The following is a 24,516-nucleotide window of genomic DNA, read 5'->3' on the forward strand; positions in this document are numbered from 1 at the left end:
CACGTTACATCTGTCTGTTTCCATCAAGTCACAGCTCTGTCAGTGTCTCGGGGCTTTCGGTAGCTGTGTATGTAAAAACCAAAACGCTTTTTATATATAGGTCACGGTGCTCCCGGAAGGTTGGTGCCCAGCGCCCCAGCGACGTGAAGCTATACGATGGTGCAGTTTCTGCTCCCAGTAATCACTGGTGTTTGTTTTCCTTTTCAGCCATTACACATTCATTATCATTATCACATTACAAATCATAGTCCACACGCTCTTGGAATAATGAAATTCCCCCCCTGCTGTGAGGTTATATTAACTCACAGATCCAGGATGGCCTGTGTCGGAATGATTAAGACTGAACATGGTAAGCTTGGTTCTGGGCTATACATACGTACACGTGTACCTCTACTTGGAAATCGAGGAGGACATCTGATAATGGCACAGGGAGCGCCATTATGCTGCAGGAGTGGAGAAGCTTTCAGGGTGGTTTAGGTGAGATTGGACAGGCTCAGACTCACTATGATACAGAAACATACTGCAGTATTACTAGAATGAACTATCCCTTGCACAATGATTCTGGTCATTCTTCATGTGCTATGTAGCCTCTTGGTTAAATGCACTTTATTAAATGAGTTTATGTGGTTTTACTTCAAGATGATTTATCATGCTAACATCAGGTGAGTGCAAGCACAGTGAGCGTGTGTAAAGGGCTAGCACTGCACTGTAGTCATTTCTCTGTTTTTGGCAGGAAGTTCTTACATGAGTGTCCCAGTGGCCTTGCTGCACTGCATGAGTTTAACCAACACTTCTACAACAGCACATTGGGAAGAGGGTCCACAGAGTATGAAGAGCAAATATTCCACTTTGGACAACAGCGAGGTTAGGCAGGGTTCACATGTGCTTGCCTGGACGCTTGTCCACAGCTCACTGATCAAAAACATCTAGTAAGAACTAACAGAAAATTAACTTTCTAATTATATTATCCTTGCCAGTAATTGCTGAGTTTCGCTAACGTTTTCTAGTAAAGTCCTTGTGTTTAACCTCACACCAAAAACATGGTTTAGTTCAGACCTGCAAAGCAGGAATTACTTTTTTGAAATGGACAATAATGTCTCTGAAAGAGTGTCAGTGACTTGGTGTCCTCCAGGGTGCGATTTTTGGGCCACTCTTATTTACCTTATGCATGCTTCCTCCTGGCAAAACATTACACACTTCTGAACTATCTTATTACACTTATGCATACAGCAATCAGAGAAAATTCAGGAGTCCACTCCTGAAAGATCTAAGGTCCCCTCACCTCATTGCGCCATGAGCACATCAGCAGCTGGATGGGCCAAAATTTTCTGCAGTTGAACAACGATACAAGAGATGATTATATATCAGAACAGCGATAAGAGGCGCCGCCAAGCTGCCTACATGGACATGAAAACCCTGAAATCAAAAGAGCGTGACCTTGGTTGCTAACAGATCCTGATCTCAGTTTTAGTGGTCAGAGGAAGTGAGTTACTAACTCAGCATTTAATGACCTTTAGAACATCAAGTTCAGAGATTTCTTGACAAATCCAGACCTGGAGAAACTCATCTACGCGATTATCTACAACAGGACTGATTATTGTCATGAATTAAAAAAAGGACCTTCAAACAGCTTCAGTTGAGTCAAAATGGAGCTGTTGGAGTTCTCACTGGGAGCAAAAGAAGAGATCACCTTATCCCTGTACACTGGATACCAGTAAACTACACACCTGAGGGTATTCTTACTGGTCTTAATGGCTTAATGGTGTAGGTCCAGAATGTCTGATATGCTGCAGCTTTCTGTGCTGGTCAGAATACTTTAATAATGGCTTTTAGCTGTTTCTAAATCTAAACTAAAAATGTTCTTCTTTGCCTTCACTACAGTTGCCTTGGCCCGCTACATCTTTTCTAGCTCTTCCTTCTGCCCTTGGCTTCTCATGTTCCTTGTTCCTGATGTTATCTCCATTCTGGGTTCTCACATCCATCACTACAATCCTCTTCTGCTGTTTGTCCACCACTACTATGTCTGGGCGGTTAGCTGTTACCATGTTGTCTGTCTGTATCTGGAAGTCCTACAGGATCTTAACATGGTCATTTTCCACCGCCATCAGGGGTGTATCCCACTTAGACCTTGGAACTTCCAGCCCGTACTTGGCACAGATGTTTCTGTACACTATACCAGCAACTTGGATATGGCCTGCTGGCATCTTGCATCCCGCTGATGTGTGCTGGATTGTCTCATGGGCATCTTTGCACAGCCTGTATCTGGGGTCCTGCCTGGTGTGGTAGATCTCAGCCTCTATTAGTGTTGTATAGAGCTTGTTTCTGTGCTGCCATGATCGGTGCCTAGTTGCAGTCTTTCACTCCAGCCTTTTCCAGCCATTGGTAGGAGTTTTCCATATCAACCACTTCCGTTGTCTGCCCATGGTACATACCGTGCAGGGGTTTTCCCTCCCATGATGGTTCCTGTTCCTCCTCATTCCCTTCCTTCTCAGGTTTCTGCTGTCTGAGGTTCTCACTAAGCACTTCATCACTTGGGGCCCTTATCCTGGTGTACTCCTGGATCTTGGTCATTTCATCCTGGATAGTGGCTCCGACGCTCACTAGTCCTCGGTCCCCCTCCTTCCGGTTAGTGTGCGGTCTCATAGTGCTGGATTTGGGATGAATCCCTCCTGGCTTTGGAGGAATTTCCTTGTCTTGATGTCACCTTTCACTTTTAACTTTGACTAGGACGGTATGGTTGCCTTCCATGAGTATGTGACGGCCATTGGCATGCTGATACAAGGCTCGTCGGTGGAGAAGCTCTGCTGGTCTTACAAGCTCTATGACGAGGACAAGGACAGACATCAGAGACGCTGCTGATCACGCAGGTGGGGACCTCACACAATTCATTTGCTTTAAATGGTTCAAGTTTATCTTAATGAATCCATCTATTTTCCCTTTTATCACATAATCTAGTGACAGTTCTTACTTAGCACTGAGTTTTCAGCATGGAGATCTTTATATGGGTGGAGGCTTGCAATAACGTCCACCTCCACTAGAGTGTGACAGAGACTTTATTATTATTATTATTATTATTATTATTATTATTATTATTATTATTATTAGTTGCTTTTATATAGTGCCTTTTTCGTAGATATGGCCAGGTTGACATATCCTATATGAGCAGTGATTCTGGACTAGTAACCAGCAGGTTGCCAGTTCAAGTCTCACCACTGATACGTTGCCACTGTTTGGCCCCTGTGTAAGACCCTTAACCCTCAGTTAAGTTGCATTCAGTCATAAATGTAAGTTGCTTAGGATAAAGGCGTCAGCTAAATGCCATAAATGTTACCCTGTAGACCTGCCTTTTTTACATGGTATCAGTGCATGACAGATGGAACCATTGGTCTGTCTTTGCTTTGTATCCACGGCCATCATCAGCCTGAAGGAGTTAATTGATCAGTGGCTCAGAGAGGTGATGGTGTGACCCCAGCAGGGGTTATGCAGTAACTTAGAGGACGGGGTTTCCCAGAGCCCAGAGAGGAGACATCACGTGCTGGTGCACACTCAATTCAATTTAAATATGAACATGTCTGAACTTGTTGCCATGTGATCAGTTTGTAGAAGATACTGCATTGTTTTATGTGTAATGTGATGTACAATTATTTAAATTCCTCTTATGCGTATTTGTTTGCGGTTAAAATTCAGCATACTATCAGTTTGTAGAAATGTTTTAGAATTATTTTATGTAAACGTTTTTAAACAAATGCAAGACGATTAAAATACAACAGTGGTGGTTCGGTTGTTATTGTATTTCATTAGTAGTGTCGAATTGTAATGTTTATCTGTATGTAAATGTAAATGTATCTCTTAGTGCTGCAGAGGTTGTAATGTCCTGGCTGGGTTGATTATCAGACCCAGAATTATTGTTCCGTGTTTTTAGAGCGTTTGTTAAATAAAGACATCGTGGTAAAGACATCAGTGCGAAAATATAAAACAAGTCATTGTCAAGTATTCTATGAATACAGGAATCATTTCTTAATTCCATTTAAGTGTCGCCAGATTGAGACTTCAAATAGTAATCTAACATCTAAAATGTATTGGCGGCTGATTAAAGTCTCCTGAATGTGGCCTCAGTGGAGACTTGTGCTTTCCACCACCAGAACTCCCACCAGTGAACCCTCTCTTCCAAATCCCACTGGGTTTGGGGCGGGATATTCCCTCTCTTCCAAATCCCACTGGTTTTGGGGCGGGATATTCCCTCTCTTCCCAACCCCACTGGGTTTGGGGCGGGATATTCCCTTGCAATGACGTATACACATTCGCATTTTCTTGTCGACATGGCGCAGGCGGCAGTCGAGCACGAAGTACTGAGAGGACCAACACCGTGAAGTTAAGAAAAGAAAATACAATACTTCCTCAAGATTTTCCCTACATTTGTATCTTTTTACACCGAGGAAGGCAGTTCAACTTTTGGTAAGTTATTTCCGTTTTAGTTCTCTCCACTGATGAATGCGCGAATGCTACTTGTAAAAATTCTTTGAAAACTTGTTTAGAGTCCTTTACGCTGCGACTAGTCAGATGTAGTCGGACAGTATAACGTAGGTATTATTTGCGTCCTTTCGGAGAGTAAAAGAAGGATACGTTAACCTCTGTAACATTGGTTTCACGGAAAGTTAGGACAGCGATGATCTGCAGTCTGTCTGTTTGCATAGCCTGGGGGTGTCACATTGGACACGGATTCCTAAGAAAGTATTCGCCCTGTTTACTCAACATTTTACGCAGAGAGGATGTTTTTGGTCAGGGCTGTGATCACTGTCTTCACTGGTGAATTAAAACCAAGCGTGAAGGAAAATCACTGTGGCGCTGGCTGTGATTGACGAGCTCCACGTAATCGGAACAGAGGCGATTTCTCTGGGCTTGGAGCCTACCGCCTCTTCACTGCGATTCATTTACCTGCACTTACTTTATCAAGCTATTAATGACCGCAGTAGATTTGATTATTGTTGAATGTGATTCACTGAAATTAAGTTAACTTAATAAAACATTGACATGTGATCCCGTCTCATTTTTATGTTGGCAGTATGCTATAGATAGACAGATATAGATACCTCCATTCCTGAGCGAGTTACACACACCTTGCTTTCTCCAGCCCCAGTTTAAAGCTGCAGTCAGTAAGATTGAGAAATGAATTTAGCTAGAAAATTAGAACTACCAATAGGCTCCTCCGCTCCGCCCCCAAAGCCCCTCCCCGTAGAGGAAGCGGCTGTGCACGTTGTGAAATGTCAGCATCGTTGGCCAACAAACTTTTAGACGTGAAAAGTAATCTACAGTAATATATATTCTGTGAAAGAACTAGGACACACTTGGTGCTAAATAAACAGTGAATCACTTATGAGAACACTTATCTGTGAGCACACCAAACCAACAGGACAGCCTGGGCACTTCAAAAAGACATTTTCAGCAACCTCCAAATCAATGTTAGCCAAGTGGTAGCCTTAGCATCAGGAACCTCAGCTGAGCAGACAACTACCTGTCGAGCAGAAGTATGGCTAACCCCACATGGGTTTGAATTCTTTCAGTCCCCATAGATCTTTCCACCTCTGAAAAGCTGCTCTGGTGTTTGTCATCCTTTTCTCTCAGCTCAGTCTAATAATTTCTTACCTACTAGTAGTTACCTAGTAGTTACCTACTGCAGCTTTAATGTTGAGTCCCGCAGTGTCTGTATTGTCTGGTACTCTAGTTATCGACATGATTCTTCTTTAAAGAAAGGCTATTCGAAAGCCTTCTGACAGTAGTTTGGGGTCTATTTTTTGTCTCTTGCCGTGCGCCAGACATTCAGTTTCTACCCATAAACAGTACAAACTTAAATATTCTTGTTGTCATGCAGTCTAGGTCAGTCATCAAAACAGAAAATTGCCTTCTATATCTGGTGGAGCGCTGCGAGTTGCCCTTATGTATGAAAGGTGCTGTATAGGCAAAAATAAACGTGCCCTGTCTTGCCTGTCTTCTGGTGTGTGGTCTGTACAGGCGAGAGGAACAATGTAGCCACCACGCACCAAGTCCATACTAAACCATACTATGGTTTACACGTGCTATCGATGAAAATCTGCCCTGCTCTCTTGGACTTAGTTATCCACTGTGTTTACAGTCGGATAAGAGCTCATGCTTCTCTCCGTTGAATGGCACCAGTCCTGAACCAAAAATAACACGCCAGTTAAGCCTCGCACTCTAATTTAAACCTGAACGTTTTATTGCACATCACGTACCAGCTATTTTCCAGTGTGCAGCGCCATAAACATCTTGGTGCTGGTGTGGTGTAACGTAAGCTACTGCACTGGGGACCATGCCTTAGGAGGAAAGGATCGGAGCCGGTAGGTACTGCTCGCTGAGGTGCAGCTGGCATGCCTGGTGCATCTGTCGTGAGTCTGAGTATTTCTGTAAGGCATGCTTTCAGAGACTGCAAGTTTGAAGGAAATATTTGCAATATTAAGTCAGCTGGGTTTTTTTTTTCTCTGATTATAGAGTGCTGAAATTGCTGGTCTACTGTTGGAAGCTTAGCAACACTAGCAGCAACACACGGAAGAGACCAGTTTCACACATGTAGTTCCTCGCTCCTGGCTCTGGTATTTGGTCTGGTATTTAAGACCAAAGGAAAATGAATTGTCCGTGCAGTCCACAAGAAATGTGTTTATTCCCCGTCATACAGCTGGATGTCCAGAATAAACGTGTTTGTTTTTTCTACTGGTAGGCAGTGTTTCTCTGCACAAAACATCTCCACTGTCCTGATTTCTAAGTTTTTGCATCACCCTGATGTGAAATTCCAGTGATAACACACAGCTGGAATGCAGGATATCCCCATGTGCTCAGGGCAGTGATTGAGAAATCTCATGTACTTACTACCCGATGCCACGTGATTCCATCACAAAGAGCATGTGTGTTACCGCTGTTCTGGGATCTGTGCCATTGTGCTCCAGCCACAGGAGGAAATTCCAGCGATGCGGAAAAAGTGAGCGCTGGACAGACACAGAATCTGTGTTTAATGGAAACGAATAGCTAAACGTGTGTATTCTGCCGTTAGAAATAACGGGTTAAACTGAATATTTACTTGCTTGGACAGTAAACTACTAATTTTTCATGTTATATGGGCTATGCTTGTTTTTAATTTGCGGATATAATCATGAGCTCTTACGTGCTACCATCTGTTATTGAAAGACATGGAACTGGATGTAGGCAGTTGGTCTCAAAGTTATTTGGACTTCAGCTTCTGCCTTCTCCAGAAAAAAGGAGGGGGGTGTTGTTTTGGGTTTTTTTTCCCCTCCTCCTTCACATTTTCCCATTGTTTCTTTGAGCAGTAGCTGAGTAGTCACAGTCTGGCTCTGTCCTTTCACTCAGAACCTGATCACAAGTTTGCCCCTGGCCCTGAACGATTCCAGGCCTCAGCACACTGTGTGAAGCCAACGGTAGCTTCCAGATACAACTGCACAATGCAAGCATGACTCCACCTCCACGTCAGCGCATGCTCGTTTATCCTCTGGTTTAGCAACACTTTGGTCTTGCCCGTTCCTGAATAAAGTCTTAGTCGTGCAATGAACGCCATGGTAGAATTCATGGCCTGGTGCAGCCTGGGCCTTTTCATCCTGGTGTTCTGGTTGTGACGTCTTCCGTCCCTCCAAATGTGAGGCCCAAAGCCTTTGTTTGGACATCACCGTACCAGCCTCTGTATTTCAGAACAAGAGGAACCGTGTCAGTGGTGCAAAACTTGGTTTGGACTGAGACTGTAAAATGTGGGTTTGTTTGTTTTTGTATGTTTTCTGGTGGCACAGAGAAAGCTCTGGATCCTACTTTGTTTGACGGAAGCACACGGGTAAAGTTACAGATTCCAAACTTGCTGTAGGCTTTGGGACTATTGTAAGGTAAGAGAACTTATGACATAAGACTGAAATGGCTGGATGTTGAGTACACATGCTCGAGCAAACCCGGCAGAGCTTGTATCCAGACAAACAACCCTTTGAGTTTCCTCCCCCTGCTGGGGAATGTGAGTGAAATACCAATTTACTCAAAGATGTGTTTGCCACATGGCTTGCTGGGAGCTTATTGGGCCTAGATTCTGAGCACATTTACAGCTGTAGGACTAGACTGAACAATTTCATAGCCATAGAACTAGTCTGTGAACAAATGAATAGTTGTGGTGGATCCCTTATGCACATCTTTTCAGAAGGATCACCTCGGGGTGTTAGACCACTCATCTGTTCAGACATTGCCGAGTCGTGTAATGGATGTCGAAGAAAAAACTCGACTGAAGTGAGGCTGCTGGTGTATTTTCTCTCTTTGATGTGGTGTTTGTGGGTGGCCTTTATGAAACATCGAGTGTAATGGCGACAAGCACCAAGTCAGTGTTACCAGTGTGTTAGACCAGCTGTTTAAATAAAAACTCTCCATGTAGCCTGAGTGGTAACCCAATTTCTCCAACCTGGGAAAATAACGAGGTGGAATTATGGAATTGGAGTGTTAAGCATCCACTGAACTCAGAGTTGATCGGATACAGGCTCATGAAAAGTAGACCTGCTATGTTGAAGTAGTCTTCTGCACCCATGCCAAGCTCAGCTTAGTCATGTGCATCCTTACACGCTATTGGCTAGCTTATTATTTTCCAGCTGTGTGGATTGGCGTGGTTTTCCATGGCATGCACGTGTCCATATAGTGACAGCTTTGCTCTGCGAAGCCCCCTCCTCTTCCCCAACAGGAAGCAGGCTGGACCCTCTGCCAAAAAATGAGGGGAAATGGCTCAATTATTCTTTCAAACCTGTGGCAAGGGGTCGTATCCTGACTGCGTAACCCGGGGAACGGTGGATAAGTAAAGAAGCATCCAGCCTTTCGCCCAGAAGATTTACTGGGTGGTTGGGCAGCATAAACCCCCCAGCCCAAAGGTTCTTTGGTGCTTGGAGGGGTGCGGCTGTGGTACCACTGTGGTGTGACTGTGGTACGTTTGGGACAGTGCGATTCAGACCATGATTAGTTAGTTTATAATTTGGTCAATAATTTGCATATTAACACACAGCATAGCACAATAATGTGGTCAGCTGGGTCTTTATGGGCTTCTAAGGCGATGTCACGTGGTGTCACCCTGCTGTGTCTGTTTGCTTTTCCCTGTCCTGGTGGTCAAGGCTGACAACTGTCTGTGTGATGCGTTTCCTCTACGTCACATGTTCTGTGGTCTGCTCGTGCATGCTGGCGTTCTTGATTGCACTGCGTCGTGATGGTTCGAAGTAGTATGTTTTCACTTCATGTTCGAGCTTCATATGCTTTTGTTTTTAGTGTTGCAGGGTTAAGACAGCAAACTGAAGATGATGTCTGATGCCAGTGACATGTTGGCAGCCGCCTTGGAGCAAATGGACGGTATCATAGCAGGTGAGGCAGAAGCTGTGTAAACAACTGTAGGGCAGGTATTTAACATCAGAAAAATACTCAGTTGCACCATAATTAAAAGGGTGTTATTTCACACTTTAGAAACTCATAAGGAATTAGCTGTTCTTTTGATTTTCAATTTTCATACCTTTTTTGTTTTAAGCTCTGTGTAGATTGTGCCTTCTGTGAAAGTTCATTTTGACTTTTTTTTTTTTTTTTTTTTTAAAGCTTACAGTGTTCACCACAGTGCCACGAAGGCTGTTTTAAAGGATGTTATGATTTGTGACTTCCATTCCAGACACTGATACTGTGTCTAAATGCAATGGCTTATGAAGTGAAGCTGGGTTCAGCACTGGTTAATTATAGGTGTGGAGTTTGGTGTAGAAGTGGCCTGTGAGCTCACATGGCTCGCTGAGCCCTCGGTAACCATAGCCTTTATTCTGGTCTAATTCAGACCTCTCTGCCCAGTGCTGTAGCTCACATCTTGCCCCAGAATGTTTTCTCATTCCAGAATGGTGCGCAGTAATGGTCTTTCCACTGCTATAAGATCGTTTGGTAACACTCCAGATTTCTGAAATCTTATAATGCAAATACAAATCTCTTTGGAATTCATTTAATTCAGTTTACTTGTAGCGATGAATGAACTGACATTTGGCTCACTGCACTATGAAAGGCCAGATAGTTGGGTTTTTTGTTTGTTTGTTTGTTTTTCCCCACATCACATCTTGATTTTGCCCTTTGACACCATTTTTGCTACCGGGAATAGAGGTGTTTCCTAGATGTCCTTCCCTTAGTTACCATTTGAGTACCTTTTCGACTAGCCATCGTCATTTCGTCGGGCTTGTGTGCCTTTCTGACTATCTGCTGCTCCCCAGGGTCCAAGGTGCTGGATTACTCCAATGGCATCTTTGACTGCCAGTCCCCAACATCCCCCTTTATGGGGAGTTTACGAGCACTGCACTTGCTGGAGGATCTGAGAGGGGTTCTGGAGCTCATGGACACTGAGGAGAGAGAGGGACTGCGTTGCCAGATCCCCGACACTACAGCTGACAGCCTGGTGGAATGGCTGCAGGGAAACCTGGTACGTCTCCTCATTTCATAACAGCGTCACATTACCGAAATTTGTTATTAGGTGTAGGCAAACAGTAATAATAGTGTAGTGTTGCCATGTTGTAAATAGAAATGGCATCCATGTTTGATTTTGTAGTTATTTTTGTTCAAATGCAGATTCTTAAGTGGGTTGTTTAAGACATTTGGAAACATTGAAGTGTTCTGTCTGTGAATATAGTAATACCCTGATGATGTCTTCAAGAAACGTGTTCTAGTACTGTATGCTGAAAGGGAGACTGGGAGTGTGCCGAAAGAATGCCAGAATCAACACGTAACACCAACTCATAGTGTTTACTCTGAGATTTGTGTTGGTCCACTTACCATTTAAGGTGGTGTTGGAGCAACTTGGGAGCTCTTGAAAACCACATGGAGTGAAGGCAAAGCTTTGAGGCTTCCTGTTTAGCCTGAGCTGCTCTCAGTTAGATGCTTTTATCTTAACTGAGTTGTCTGATTTGTGTGAATTTTGAGTTTATTTTGCATCCATTCAGTAGTGTGTTTATTGTTGATGATAATGATATGGGTTATAATTTTAGACTTCTAATTTTATTTTGCTTTTATAGTCCAATGGACACGTTTCAGTGACTGGTGACATTTATCAAGACAGACTTAATCGTCTTGAAAGTGACAAGGAATCTCTCGTGCTTCAGGTACCGTTGGGGAAACCTTTAGCTGACTCTTACATTCTTACATGTAAATGTGAAATCAACAGCTGTACAATGACATGTGTGTCGTAAAGCAAAATACAACATACAACAAACGAAATGCTATGAGTTTAAAAAGCACCGCTTTTCAGGTGAGTGTCCTGACAGACCAAGTGGAGGCCCAAGGCGAAAAGATAAGAGACCTAGATCAGTGCCTTGAGGAACACCGTGACAAGCTGAATGCCACTGAACACATGTTGCAGCAGGTAGGCTTCAAGACTGAGTTCTGTCACCATTTTGGCAGCCTGCAAAAGGGTATAAGCACAGAGAATAAACCCATATCGAAGAAGAACAGCTCTATACCATATTCTGATAGAATGCATAATTAGGTCCAGTTAAACATGGGCAAAGAGTAGTCGCGATCCTCCCCAAAACGCGCTGTAGCACCAGGCGGAACGGGGGAGGTGTCGGCCAGCACGGAGACCCACTGATATTAGCTCAAGGCTACAGCGTCTAGACTTTACCAGAGCAGACATCTTATCCGTCCACGTGCGTAAAGAAAGCTTTTTTTTTTTTTCTTGACCCGTTCTTTTTCAGGAGCTCGTCTGCAGGTCTGCCCTTGAGACCCAGAAGATGGAGCTGATGTCTGAGCTTTCCAACCTGAAACTGAAGCTGACTGCCCTGGAGAAGGAGAGCATAGACTTGGATGATGGGTTCAGAGACAGTGAGGTAGGGGCCCATTCATTCACTACACTTTCGTTTGCTTTCTTGTTGACCAGTCAGGAATTAATTGAAATTAAGCAAGTTTAAATGAATAGAACTTATCACCTGACAGAAACTTGTTTTGACAGAACTACAGAAATGAGGGAAAATGTAAGATTAGTCATGTCCGGGTGTCATCCGCATTACACGGTGTTTGTTGTGCTACGCTGGAATAGTAGGCCTTTTGTCCCTGCTGCGTGGACAAGCGCTCCTCACAGCGTCTGCCAAGCGCAGTTTGCTCTCTAAAGTTGTTTTGGGTGGCTTTTCTTCTGATTGAGGAGTAGTCGTGTCTGCGGAAGTCCTGCCGCCTCCGTGTGTGCGCAGGTCTGGGAGGAGAATGCAGTGTTTCCTGAGAGTGTGGGTGTTGCGGGAGGGACTTTTACCAGTATGACGGAAAGACAGATGGATGCCTCATGTTGGCGGGACGGGGCAGGGAAGGGCTGAGCAGTACACATGCAGAGGCCTTTGCTTTTGTTGGGTTTCTAATTGTTTTGCCTTTTGCTCCTTGATTTTAACTAGTTCGCTTTAAGCTTTGGCTTGTGCTGTCCTCAGTTTGGCCATATTGGACACCAATAATTCAAAAAGCAGATGGAGATCTTGGAATCTAAACGGCTTCCTTTTGGAGATGTTCCTCTCAGATTAGGGACGCTACCCACCACCAGTAGGTTCTAGCATCATTCCTGGACCCGCGCGGTTTAGAACACAGGGATGAGTTCTATCCGCTGACTGACCTGCTGACGATCGTAGTTTGTCCTTTTGAACAAAGTTAGAGCAGTGACAGTTTTCTGGCTGCAGGCTTCATCTTATATGTCCACACTGAAGTGGGTAAGGAGTTAATAGCAGAATTGTGAAGAATGTTTTGTCTAGGATGGTCAACACATTCTTTAAAGATAAGGAACGTCAGATCTGTTTCCTGCGTTTCTTTGCAGGTCTGTGATATAATGGCCTTCTGCTGTAGAATTCTATTATTGACCTTGGTTTGCTTGCTTCAAAATGGTTTTATGAAGATGGATTTTTTTCACTCAATGATGGATTTCTTTTTCCCCTCATTGAACTAATGTAACAAAATGATCACCTTTTGTCTAAATGCAAAAACCTATTTTTTAAACATTTATGAAATACTTGTATAAAGTGTTTCATTGACATTTATCTGATGGTTTTTATAAAGCAACTTGCAGTAATTGAACTGAACACATGAGTAATTGAGGGTTAAGGGTCTTGTTCAGGGGCCCAACAGTGGCATCTTGGAAGTGGTGGGACTTGAATTGGCATCTTTCTGATTACAAGTCAAGTACTTTAACCACTGAGCCACCACTGCACATAGTTTGTTCTTAAAATACCCCAAAGCTAAACTGAAATGACAGTCACCGGATTCTTAATTTTCCTTTTTGTGAAATACTAAAGAATATCTAGATTGTGGTTAGATTAATGTGTACTGAGGCATTTTCAAAATTTAACATGTAATATTGAGCTGTGCAATATTGTCTCGAATGGTTGAACAATCATACACGGAGATTCCTGGTTCATAAAAGCCTTTTTTTTTCAGGGTTTGATCCTGGAGGTTAATGAGCTGAGATATCAAGTTTCTGAGATGGAGAATGAACGGCTACAGTACGAGAAGAAACTGAAGTCCACGAAGGTGAACCTGAGACTAAAAGCTAAAACCAGTCTAAAAGGTGTTCTAGCCTCATTTCATGTCTTTAGCTTTTCACTTAAGTCTACACAGGGGCATGATGGGACTTTCAGTGACTTTATTGCATCGCTTTACAGCTCTTCCTCATTTCCGTCATTTTTCCTCTCTCCACTGAATCTGTTTCTATCTCTCTCTCTAACTGTCTGTCTCTGTCTCTCTCTCTTCTTGGCTAACCTCTCCACTGCTAGTCTCTTATGGCTAAAGTGTCTAGCCTGAAAATCAAAACGGGCCAGTTGCAGTATGAAAAACAGAGGAAGGATCACAAAATCCAGGCACTCAAGGTTGGCATCCCTCAGGGTGCCCGCATGGCACTGCTAGATCTGCCACTGAATATCTTCATCGTGGTAGCATAAAGTGTTTGAGAGAAACAATGAGTTTTATGATCTGACCCTAAGCATGTGTGTGCCTTAGTTAACAACATAACTGTTGCTAAATTCATCTGATGGTGATATGCTGATCTGCGTATTCCTGCATGTTTCACTGAAATATAATTTACTGAGAAGTAGATTGTGTTGAATTTCAGCTTTTCAAAAACTGAACTAAGGAGGATAAAACCGTGAATTCCATGAGTAATTGGACACCATTTTTCTTGTTTTGGCACGGCATTTGAACTAAAACGGTGACCGTGAGGTTAAATCATGCATAATCTGAAACGTAATTCTAGGGTCCTCGGTGTAAGGAGCCTTTTTCCTGTTAGGTTTGGAGGTATTTGTTTGGTCCTAAACAGGTTTAGTTCTTCTGTATTTAGGACTCACCCTGCTGTCACTCAAACCATAATGGTGTCATCCTTTCTTTGGTCCACATGTGCAGACACAACATCAGAAAATCCCAAATGAAAAAAACTTTTGTTTGTTTCTTGGTCATGAGCTCATCATGTAGTCAAGTGCAGCTAGCCAACAAGCAGCTGAACATTCATTGGTTCAGTTACTCACTGTCTCCTGATGTGACGGAGATGCACATAAAACAGGCTTTTATGCCCAAATGGTTATTATTGCCATATTTATCTGCGCTTTAACCTTGTAATCCTCACGCTTCAGCTACTGCTGCATGTCCTGTATAAACAAATTAACTCAAACTAGAAATAAATAAATTAAATTAAATAAACAGAATTGCACTTACTTGTTGTCGATTTAACCATCAATCACTTTAGTTTCTTCTTTTTCTTAGTCAGTGGGATTGTTGTCATTTAAACTCCTACCCTCCACTGGTACATAAATGTTTTACAGTGTTTATTCATTTTATATGCATATGGTATAAATATACAATATTGCAGGAGTGTGCTGATGTGTGCAGCAGGAGTAGTCAAAGTTTTTTGGTGGTGCGTGGAGTTCAGATCTGTTTCTCCTGACGTGCATGCTGGTTAGGAGGAGCTGGCTACGTTTAGACGACAGCTGGATGGCAGAGACCTGAAGAGGCTGCAGGATGAGACGGGATCTAGGTTGGCCACGCCCACACTCTTGGACAGCTCAGAGAGAGGTGAGTCAACTCTCTGCAGTGTGGGAACTACCCCAGCACAGGGCTGTTATCACCAGGCAGTGTGGCAACTAACCCAGCACAGGGCTGTTATCACCGGGCAGTGTGGCAACTAACCCAGCACAGGGCTGTTATCACCGGGCAGTGTGGCAACTAACCCAGCACAGGGCTGTTATCACCGGGCAGTGTGGCAACTAACCCAGCACAGGGCTTTTATCACCGGGCAGTGTGGCAACTAACCCAGCACAGGGCTGTTATCACCGGGCAGTGTGGCAACTACCCCAGCACAGGGCTGTTATCACCGGGCAGTGTGGCAACTACCCCAGCACAGGGCTGTTATCACCGGGCAGTGTGGCAACTACCCCAGCACAGGGCTGTTATCACCGGGCAGTGTGGCAACTACCCCAGCACAGGGCTGTTATCACCGGGCAGTGTGGCAACTAACCCAGCACAGGGCTGTTATCACCGGGCAGTGTGGCAACTACCCCAGCACAGGGCTGTTATCACCGGGCAGTGTGGCAACTAACCCAGCACAGGGCTGTTATCACCGGGCAGTGTGGCAACTAACCCAGCACAGGGCTGTTATCACCGGGCAGTGTGGCAACTAACCCAGCACAGGGCTGTTATCACCGGGCAGTGTGGCAACTAACCCAGCACAGGGCTGTTATCACCGGGCAGTGTGGCAACTAACCCAGCACAGGGCTGTTATCACCGGGCAGTGTGGCAACTAACCCAGCACAGGGCTGTTATCACCGGGCAGTGTGGCAACTAACCCAGCACAGGGCTTTTTTCACCGGGCAGTGTGGGAACTACCCCAGCACAGGGCTTTTTTCACCGGGCAGTGTGGAAACTACCCCAGCACAGGGCTGTTATCACCGGGCAGTGTGGCAACTAACCCAGCACAGGGCTTTTTTCACCGGGCAGTGTGGCAACTACCCCAGCACAGGGCTTTTTTCACCGGGCAGTGTGGAAACTACCCCAGCACAGGGCTTTTTTCACCTGCCACTCTGATGTGTCAGTGCTACACTGAGACGTTACAAGAGAACCGATTTTACGTTTAATGTTATATACGATTGTTTACGTTTAATCATGTTGTATGTGATTGTGTGTGGTTGCTGCAAGTCTGATGCCTTTTCACAGTTTATGCTATTTCAATGCTGTAACAAAAGGTATTTGTATTTCGTTACTCTGTCTTAAACAGTCTTCCATACAGAGGAAACTTTTAAAAAGAGGCTGAGAGACAAACGTAAGGGAGGTCCACCTTCTCTGTACACCTTTCCGCCTTTGTTGTTCCCTTGTTGTTCCGTTCTGATCTGCATGTACTTCTTACGCTTGCTCTTCTGTGAAGCGAAGGAGAAACATTCCTCACTCCGACTGCTGGAACCACAATCCCAGTCGGTCTGGAGAAGACAAAGCGCAGACTAGATTAGAGTACCAGGACCACGATTAAACGTGTTCTAGGCTGAGAGCCTGGCAGTCCTTCAGCATGTCCTGTCCATACTTTTTGTGTCCACTGTGCAGCCTTACCTGTGTCCTTCAGCAGTAACATCTCGAGTGCGAGTCTGTCTGCTCTCGGCTCTCCTCCTCCGTCACGCCTCTCTGTCGCTGCTCTCGGAGGACACCACTGGACCTCAGCTCCTTCTGTAACACTGAGGTTTAAGACCTGTTGCTGTCCGCCTTGCGCCACCGCGTCCACACGGCTACTTCGCCCCTTTGATTCGCGACATGTTGTGTGTTTTTTAGATATGGAGGTGCAGAGGATGAGAAGGACTCTGGAGTCGCTGATGGCAGCCAATGAGGAGAAGGTACTTCCTGTGGTGTCTGGGTGCTAATCTGGGTGCTAATCTGCGCTAATCCTCACCTGGTTCTGTAGGATCGCAAGATTGAGGAACTTCGCCAGTCACTTGGGCATTACAAGAATCTGCAAGCCATGGTGTCATCTGTGCAAGGCAGAAAAGGTGTAAAGTTTTACATATATACTAAACACAGACTTGTTGCTGTAAATTAACTTTTAAAGTTTCTGTTATTTGTCTGTGTACATGAGTTAGAGGGAAACGCCCTCACACCGCCCCTCACCCTCTACGTCTTCCCAGATGAAGAGAGAGGGGAATGTGATGACAGCAGTAGCGACAGCTCCCTCGACGTGTCCACTGCCATCTCAGTTTCCATGGACACAGAGAAGTCCATGCTGGCTAGTGCCGAGAACGGAGCTGGGAAGAGTCTTGGTGAGGTACTGCATCCGTCTCCTGCCCAGCTAGCGCTCACGTGATCCGTGCTCCGGCACTGTGAACGAGGGTCTGAGTCCTCTGGGAAGTTCGGCATTCCCAGACTTTACTGTAATTCCCTGCCGTGCTTGGTGAAGCCGACAGCCTTTGAATTCCCACGGTGGAGGTGCTGCTGGTATGCTTGTAATGCGTTTGGTTTTTTTCCTTCTTTTGTCCTGCGTGTAGCCTGCTATGTTTGTCAGTGCGCTGCAGGTTCCGCCCCTCTCGCAGTACAAACCCGAGACTGGCGTAGACGTGGAACAAACGCAGACCCAGAGGTGAGCTCCAAAGGAAGTCTTGCTCTCTAAACCGGAACACCAAAGTTGGGCTTTCCGTATAAATGCAGTCACTGCCCGTGGGGGCAGGCGTTGTACTATGGGAGTGGAATGGGACTTCAGACCCTGAAATCCTAGTAAACCTGATGACCGCGACTCCAGCACGTGCTGTATGTCCTTGACACTTTTCTTTCACATGTGCCTCATGTATGTTAAACTCATAAATTCTGTACATGATACGATTGTTCACCTCAACTCCGTGTATCCCAACGTAGTCCCCTTTGCTGCTGACGGCTTACTGCCCAGCTGAGGAACCTCATCACAAAGATCACGGCTTTCCCACCTCTGTGGTCATATTTAGCAAACCATCCTGCATGAATCCTGTCTAACCTCGCTGGCGCCCTCTGCTGGCTGTCAGGAGTCACGCCACAGTCAGAGTTGCAAAAATCAAAATCGAGATTTCTCACGATCCATTTAGCAGACATCTTCACCCTTCTGGAATTTATGTATTAGTTTAGTTGATTCTGTAATTCAAACAAACATTAGTGAAAGCCACAGAATTTGCAATAAATGAGTCAAAAGTGAATGATGAAAGGTTTCTGTTATGTCCACTAGAGAGTAGAACAGTGCATCTGATAAAGAATGTGTGTTAAATAAATAGCGGAATAACAAACAAAAATCATTTGTAAAATTAATACAAAAATGGAGTTAAAAAACCCCCACAAAAACCTGACAAATCACTACTAAATTCTCTGTTAATGGTTGATGTGCAAAAGCCACACGTGACTAAGCAACAGATTAATTTTGTCATCCATGACTTATTTAAAAATGTTGAATAAGGTGTTTAATTATTGCTGATGGCATATCATAAGGTTGATGCGTGTTTTTGCTCTGGTGGGAACGGTGAACTTCTGGGACCGTAACGGTGAGATTTTTGAGGATAACGGTGAACTTCTGGGACATAATGGTGAGATTCTTCTTGTTGCAGAAAGGTAGAAGCCCCTGAGTTTGAGCTCCAGAGTCCTGAGGAGAGCAGCACTAGTGAGAAGGTTACATTCATCCTTTTTTCCAACCTTTGGAAGTGCTACTGTAGAACAGTTAACGCTGTTGAAAGTGACGGTGGTGTGATGTTTTAGAGCAAGTGTCCTCTGCGTGTTGAGTAAATGTCTGGATGGACTGAGTTCTCTTTGTCTCTCATCTGTCAGAGGCCGTTGGCAGTGGGGCAGAGCCCAGCAGAGGTGACACTTCTTTATTTTAATCTTCAGTCAGACATTCATTTTAATCAGACATGATCTCTCACGCAGTCTAACTGTTTTAATAGTTCGACTGTGGACATTTCTCTAACGTGGTGAGGCGTTTTTGAGGTGATGCTGTGTGAACAGTTTGCCTCATCATTTCAGAGCCGAGCGTATGACGAGCTCAACAAGATCACGACTCTCCCGCCGAAGTCACCCACCAGTGCCTCGCGGGACGGGGACGATGACGCTTTTGGGAGCAAGAAGGCACGTTCTTCGTTTGGACGGGGTTTTTTCAGGATCAGAGGGGGAAAAAGAACCGCCAGTGCTCCAAATCTCGGTGCGAGGCCCCTTTTTTTTTTTTTTTTCCCAAAGAGAGATGCCTTGTTTTTGACTCCAGCGCTTCTTCCAGTTTTAGGTTCTCCAAGCGATGGCGTTTTAAACGACTCACATATCAGCCGTTTGAAGGACTGGGCTGGCTGACCCACCATTCTCGTAGATGCCGTGCTCTCCGATCACGGCTTGTCTACGTCTTCCGCTCTTCTAGCAGCCAGCAAAACTGATCGGCGTGAAAGCGAAGGAATCAACTCTCCCTTTTCCACTTGTCCTCGCATGTCTGATGTGTTTTAGCGTTCCAGTCATGCCATGTGACCAGAAGACTCCCTCTTCCTAGCAACCTTCCACTTAACCAATCACAGCTGTGCACGTGCTGCGCCCGTATAGACCACGGCTGAAACCGCATAGTCCTCCCCGCAGCCGTGAGGCGTTATTCTTGTTTTTAGGATATGTTAAGCACAGAGGATTTTCTCGTTACCTGTGTGTATGTATAGTTTGTCTTCATCAGTTGTTCTGGAGCAGATGTCATCTGCGGTAGTGCTCTACCCATAATTCCATACCAGTGATGTTGCTATGTGTTGCTTCTGGTATTTCTCTCAGGAGACTAACACCAAACGCACTGTATCTGATGGTTTTCTGGAGACACGTAGAACTGTGGGTAATGTTGTTTTGTGTTTGTGTGTGTGTGTGTGTGTGTGTGTGTGTGTATATATGTGTGTGTGTGTGTGTGTGTGTGTGAACAGCTGAGACTGAACGGGAGGGTACAGACCACCTGGACCTTGCAGGGCTGCCCCAGCGATCGGGCCAGAGTGACAGCACACGTACTCTCCCCACCTGCCCCGGGGGCAAGAAGAAGCCTAAAGGGATCAAAGCGTTTCTCGGGAAGTGAGTGGACGCCATGTCTCCGCTGCCTGTTTAAACCAATTCTGCACGCTAAAATCGGAATTGAGATCATGTACTTTTCTTGCTGCTGGTGTGGATGTGTTTAGCATCCTCACCCTTTAACTCTTCCTTTTCTTTTCCCGAAGGCTCAGAAGAAGTCAGTCAACCTCGTTCGACTTGGATGAGAACCTGTCGGAGAATGAGTTCAGGCGTGGGGGTGTTCGAGCCACGGCCGGGCCCCGGCTAGGGTGGTCACGGGACCTTCACAACACCACAAGGTCAGAGGTCAAAGGATGGTCTGGCTCCAAGTTTAAGCTTTTCTTTTTTTTCTTCTTTTTTTAAATGTACGGTTGTTTTACCGGCAGGGAAGAGTAGAGCACCCCCTAGTGGAGAATTAGCTGTGGATGAGTTCCAGAACGTTAAACCAGATTACACCCTCGTGATACCTCGGACATTATGTAGTAAAGGAGATGACAGTTCTGTTTTAAATTTATTAAGCAAAAGTGGACACCTGCGTACCAAAACACCTTTTTTTGCTTACTGTGTGTGTGTGTGTGTGTGTGTGTGTGTGTGTGTGTGTGTGTGTGTGTGTGTGTGTGTGTGCGCGCGCGCACCTGTGCACCACGGGGTCTGTGGATGCGTGCGTGTGCATCAGTGAGCTGGACGCCCCATTTGCTCGTTGGTCCCGGGAGCAGGTGTGTGATTGGATGCAGGAGCAGGGACTGGGTCTGTACGTGAACATGGCCAGGCAGTGGATCTCCTCGGGACAGACACTGCTCCATGCCTCCCAGCAGAACCTGGAGAAGGTGGGTCCTCCGCTCCACCGGGCCTGTGCCCTCCATCACACACCCTCCTGACTGCTGTGGGCTCGGGGCGGCGCTTTACACGTAAAACTGCTACTGAGTAGGGTTCTGTTAAAGTCCTGGTGTGCAACTGCTAATTGTGTGTGTGTGTGTGTGTGTGTAGGAGTTGGGCATCAAGCATCCCCTCCACAGAAAGAAGCTCCAGCTAGTTTTGCAAGCCCTGGGCTCTGAGGAGGAGGACAACCAAGGCAAACTGGACTACCACTGGGTGACGAGTGAGAACTGAACCGCCGGCAGGCAGCAGAGTCACGCTGGAGTTGGTCTCTAAACTGGTCTTCATCTCTGGTCTTTCTGGTTGCTCTCCACCAGGGTGGCTTGACGATATCGGCCTCCCTCAGTACAAGACCCAGTTTGATGACGGGAGAGTGGATGGGCGCATGCTTCACTACATGACCGTGGTGGGTCGACCTTGTCCTGTCGCAGCTAGGGAATCGCGCACACACACTTTTAGTGTCTTTTATATGAATTTTGACTCAGCCATCAAGATTTTGATTGTTTTCAACAATTTATCCATTCAAAAATGTCTGGATTTTACTGAGCTCTACTGGTTTACTGGCTTAGCTTAAAATACGGAAAACATATTTGCTGTTGAAAGGCTACTGCGTAGAAATGTTGAATTTAATTCTGTGGTTATTCCTCACACTCCTGGTGAGTGGCGGCGAGCAGGTGACCTTCCGCGGCCAGGGTCTGCTCTAAGCCCTCCTGGTCACTGCTGTCCGAGTCCAGATGTGGTAAAGGCGTCTCCTGTTGAGGGTGTTTGCGTACTGCATTTAACCCTGGGGTCTCCCGCCCTTCTCAGGATGACCTGCTGTCCCTGAAGGTGGGCAGTGTGTTACATCACCTCAGCATCAAGAGAGCCATCCAAGTCCTGCGTCTCAACAACTACGACCCCAACTGCCTGCGGCGCAGGCCGTCCGACGAGGTACCCCACCCACCTCCCTTCGCTGCTCTCTACAGGTCATTGTGCTCTTTCTTTGTCCCTTGCCCCTAGCAATGCTTGCTCCTCTGCGCTGTGGCCTTCTAGAATAACGTGAGCCCGGCCGAGGTTTCCCAGTGGACCAACCACCGCGTGATGGAATGGCTGAGATCAGTAGACCTGGCGGAGTACGCGCCCAACCTGCGGGGCAGTGGCGTGCACGGAGGACTGATGGTGAGGAAGAGAAGGAGCTAGAGCCTTAAACAGTCCGGACATGCTGAAGCACAACACACAGGAGGCTCTTGAGCCACCAGTAGAGGTCTGAGATGCTAAAACCAGACAGCTCCAGTCCAGTCCAGTTCAGTCCAGTTCAGGGTCTGTAGGTGGATATGTACCCAAGGTTGCCAGGACAGTAGGTGAACACACGTTAAAAACATCTCGCTATGTGCATTCTGTTTACTTTTGTTAATGGTTAGAAAGTTAAGATGCTAAAATCAGATGATGTTCTAGTCATGACAAAACTGTGGCAACGGTCAAAATTCACAAACATCCATCGGGAAGAATGAAGTTTTTATTATTCATGTAGTCATTCATGTTCCTGTCATCCAGTCAGAGTGGAAATAACAAAAGGAATTTAATGTGTGCGCGTGCGTGCAGGTTCTGGAGCCTCGCTTTAACGTGGAGACCATGGCCCTACTGCTGAACATCCCTCCCAACAAGACCCTCCTGCGGAGGCACCTGGCCACACACTTCAGCCTGCTGGTGGGCACAGAGGCCCAGCAGCTAAAGCAGGAGTGGCTGGAGAACCCAGACTACACGCCACTCACCGCCACAGCTAAGGTCAAGGTAAAGCCCCACCCAGCACGACCTCCACCAAGACTGCTCCGGGCTCTTTCAGCAGAGAGTAGCTTTGAGGGAATTTGACAGTCGCTTTGCCATGGCTTTCTTCTCACTCCATTCTCTGCTGTTATGTGGTCATTGTGTCGCGTCGTCCTGTCGCGCTCAGCCTCGGAAGCTGGTGTTCGGGAGCTTTGGGAGTCTGAGGAAGAAGAGGCAGCAGGACGGTGAGGAGTACGTCTGCCCCATGGATGTGGAGATGCCCAAGAGCCACAGCTTCCAGAAGGGCTACAGAGGGGTGGAGCTCCACATCTACGAGGATGAACTGGACCGATTGGAGCAGGCACGAGTGCGCGCACACATACACACACACACTGCAATCTGAGCCAGTAAAATCAGGACATCACAGCACTGTGCTGAACAAAGCTGCTGTTGTATGACCTGTTTGACCTAATCAGGGATTATTGTGTGTTTATTTGTTTTTTTATTTTGGTTTTGTGGACATAGATGGAAGACTCCGAAGGAACTGTGCGGCAGATTGGTGCTTTCTCAGAGGGCATTAACAACTTGACGGTAAACAGTCCATCGGCGTAACCGTTCTGTAGCGATCGGGTGTGTTGTTCTGTGTCTAGCTGCGTTTGTTAAAGTGTGTGTGAACTGTTCCTCAGAGCATGCTGAAGGACGATGAGCTCTTTAAGGAGATGTCGACGTCCTCGCCCAACCCCAGTGTGGCTGACGACAACAGCAATATTTGAGGCCAGTCGCCAGGCTCCTCTGCCCAGAGTTCTGCTGCTGTGATCTGAACTGACTCTGCCAACCTCTGTCTGCACTCCCTCTCTCTCCATCCATCCATTCATCTATCCAGAAATACCATTTCATTCTACATATCTTACATAAATAAACCTAAAGGAACCAAAATACAGTATACATAACCACAGTTACAGTGCTCATAGCAGAGTAGGTGTCATTCCTGATTAATGTATACTATGCGTAGAGGTGGGAAATACATCCCCGGGATTTGGCCCAGTGTTGGGCTGAAATTGTAGTCACACACTTTGAGGATAGACGTGTGCGATTTATGCAGGGATGAGCGGTTAGAGTGGCTGCCCTACTGTAGTTTGTCTTCCAGCAGGTCTCTGGAGACTAAGGCACCCTTTTCTCTGCTTGGTTTGTTTGTTCCTGTGTTTCTGAGAGATGGAGCACAATGACATTTTTATCATAGACATATTTTAGAACATTACATAAGAGATTTTTAAAATACTGCCATCTGGCAAAGCATTAAACAGTCCCAGAAAGAACATCCGCGTCTCACAATGACTGCGATCATGTCTGTATTCTTGCAGAATTACACATCATTGATATGTTTGACTCTGAATACTGTGTATGCTCACATACCTTTGCCAACAGTATATTTAACAGTAGAAGTAGTATCAGTAGAATTAATTCATTCGTTGGTTTGTACAGAAAATTTGTCATTGCATGTTATTTAAGACATTTCTCATTTTCAAACTACTGTGCATCAGTTAACACGCAAAAAATAATAATTTGTGTAACTTATCTGTATTAATTTTTGTTCAAGCCGTAATCATTTCAAGGGTGTGTGTGTGTGCTGTGTTCTGACAATTTGTGTACATTTTCAAAGGTTAATAAAATAAAGTATGGCTACACATGCTCTGGTCTTTTTTGTTTGTGAACGCAAGCAGACGTCCCGGGACAGATCCTCAGTTTCTCGGAGGCTATAACCCCACACTGATCCGCCAAGCTAAACAACACAGCGATGTTCAAAGCTAGAAGGATTCATAAATATGCGTCGTTTTTGAATGGTAATAGCATTGGGAAGCT

General features: G+C 45.6%; 1 protein-coding gene across 9 annotated transcripts; it reads left to right on the forward strand.

The window, feature by feature from the left end:
- The first annotated feature begins 4,312 nt into the window (after positions 1 to 4,312).
- On the forward strand, positions 4,313 to 24,104 carry ppfibp1b (PPFIA binding protein 1b). Of its 9 annotated transcripts, XM_035524970.1 has the most exons (29): positions 4,313 to 4,455; positions 7,806 to 7,895; positions 9,298 to 9,390; positions 10,263 to 10,468; positions 11,058 to 11,144; positions 11,291 to 11,404; positions 11,736 to 11,867; positions 13,447 to 13,539; positions 13,782 to 13,874; positions 14,958 to 15,069; positions 16,268 to 16,312; positions 16,810 to 16,871; positions 16,940 to 17,024; positions 17,115 to 17,296; positions 17,517 to 17,608; positions 18,594 to 18,654; positions 18,811 to 18,843; positions 19,006 to 19,180; positions 19,920 to 20,061; positions 20,205 to 20,336; positions 20,714 to 20,864; positions 21,025 to 21,136; positions 21,231 to 21,319; positions 21,721 to 21,843; positions 21,946 to 22,071; positions 22,495 to 22,683; positions 22,844 to 23,023; positions 23,182 to 23,247; positions 23,343 to 24,104. In XM_035524970.1, exons 3-29 carry the CDS (start codon positions 9,327 to 9,329, stop codon positions 23,427 to 23,429), a joined length of 3,033 nt encoding a protein of 1,010 aa, XP_035380863.1. In that variant the 5' UTR covers positions 4,313 to 4,455; positions 7,806 to 7,895; positions 9,298 to 9,326; the 3' UTR covers positions 23,430 to 24,104. The 9 variants fall into 9 exon arrangements, with proteins under 9 accessions (XP_035380863.1, XP_035380862.1, XP_035380864.1 ...); XM_035524969.1 differs by lacking the exon at positions 7,806 to 7,895; XM_035524971.1 differs by lacking the exon at positions 7,806 to 7,895 and having other exon boundaries at positions 22,844 to 23,017.
- Positions 24,105 to 24,516: the final 412 nt, after the last annotated feature.

The sequence above is a fragment of the Electrophorus electricus genome, chromosome 4 (genome assembly GCF_013358815.1).
Source record: "Electrophorus electricus isolate fEleEle1 chromosome 4, fEleEle1.pri, whole genome shotgun sequence".
NCBI classification, from domain to species: domain Eukaryota; kingdom Metazoa; phylum Chordata; class Actinopteri; order Gymnotiformes; family Gymnotidae; genus Electrophorus; species Electrophorus electricus.

Bases quoted from the DNA above. Each gene is read 5' to 3' on its own strand.
- ppfibp1b (XM_035524970.1), top strand. From the start codon at position 9,327: ATGATGTCTGATGCCAGTGACATGTTGGCAGCCGCCTTGGAGCAAATG. The intron at 15,070-16,267 runs GTGAGTCAACTC...TGTCTTAAACAG, and splicing joins CTTGGACAGCTCAGAGAGAG to TCTTCCATACAGAGGAAACT. The intron at 18,655-18,810 runs GTTACATTCATC...CTCATCTGTCAG, and splicing joins AGAGCAGCACTAGTGAGAAG to AGGCCGTTGGCAGTGGGGCA.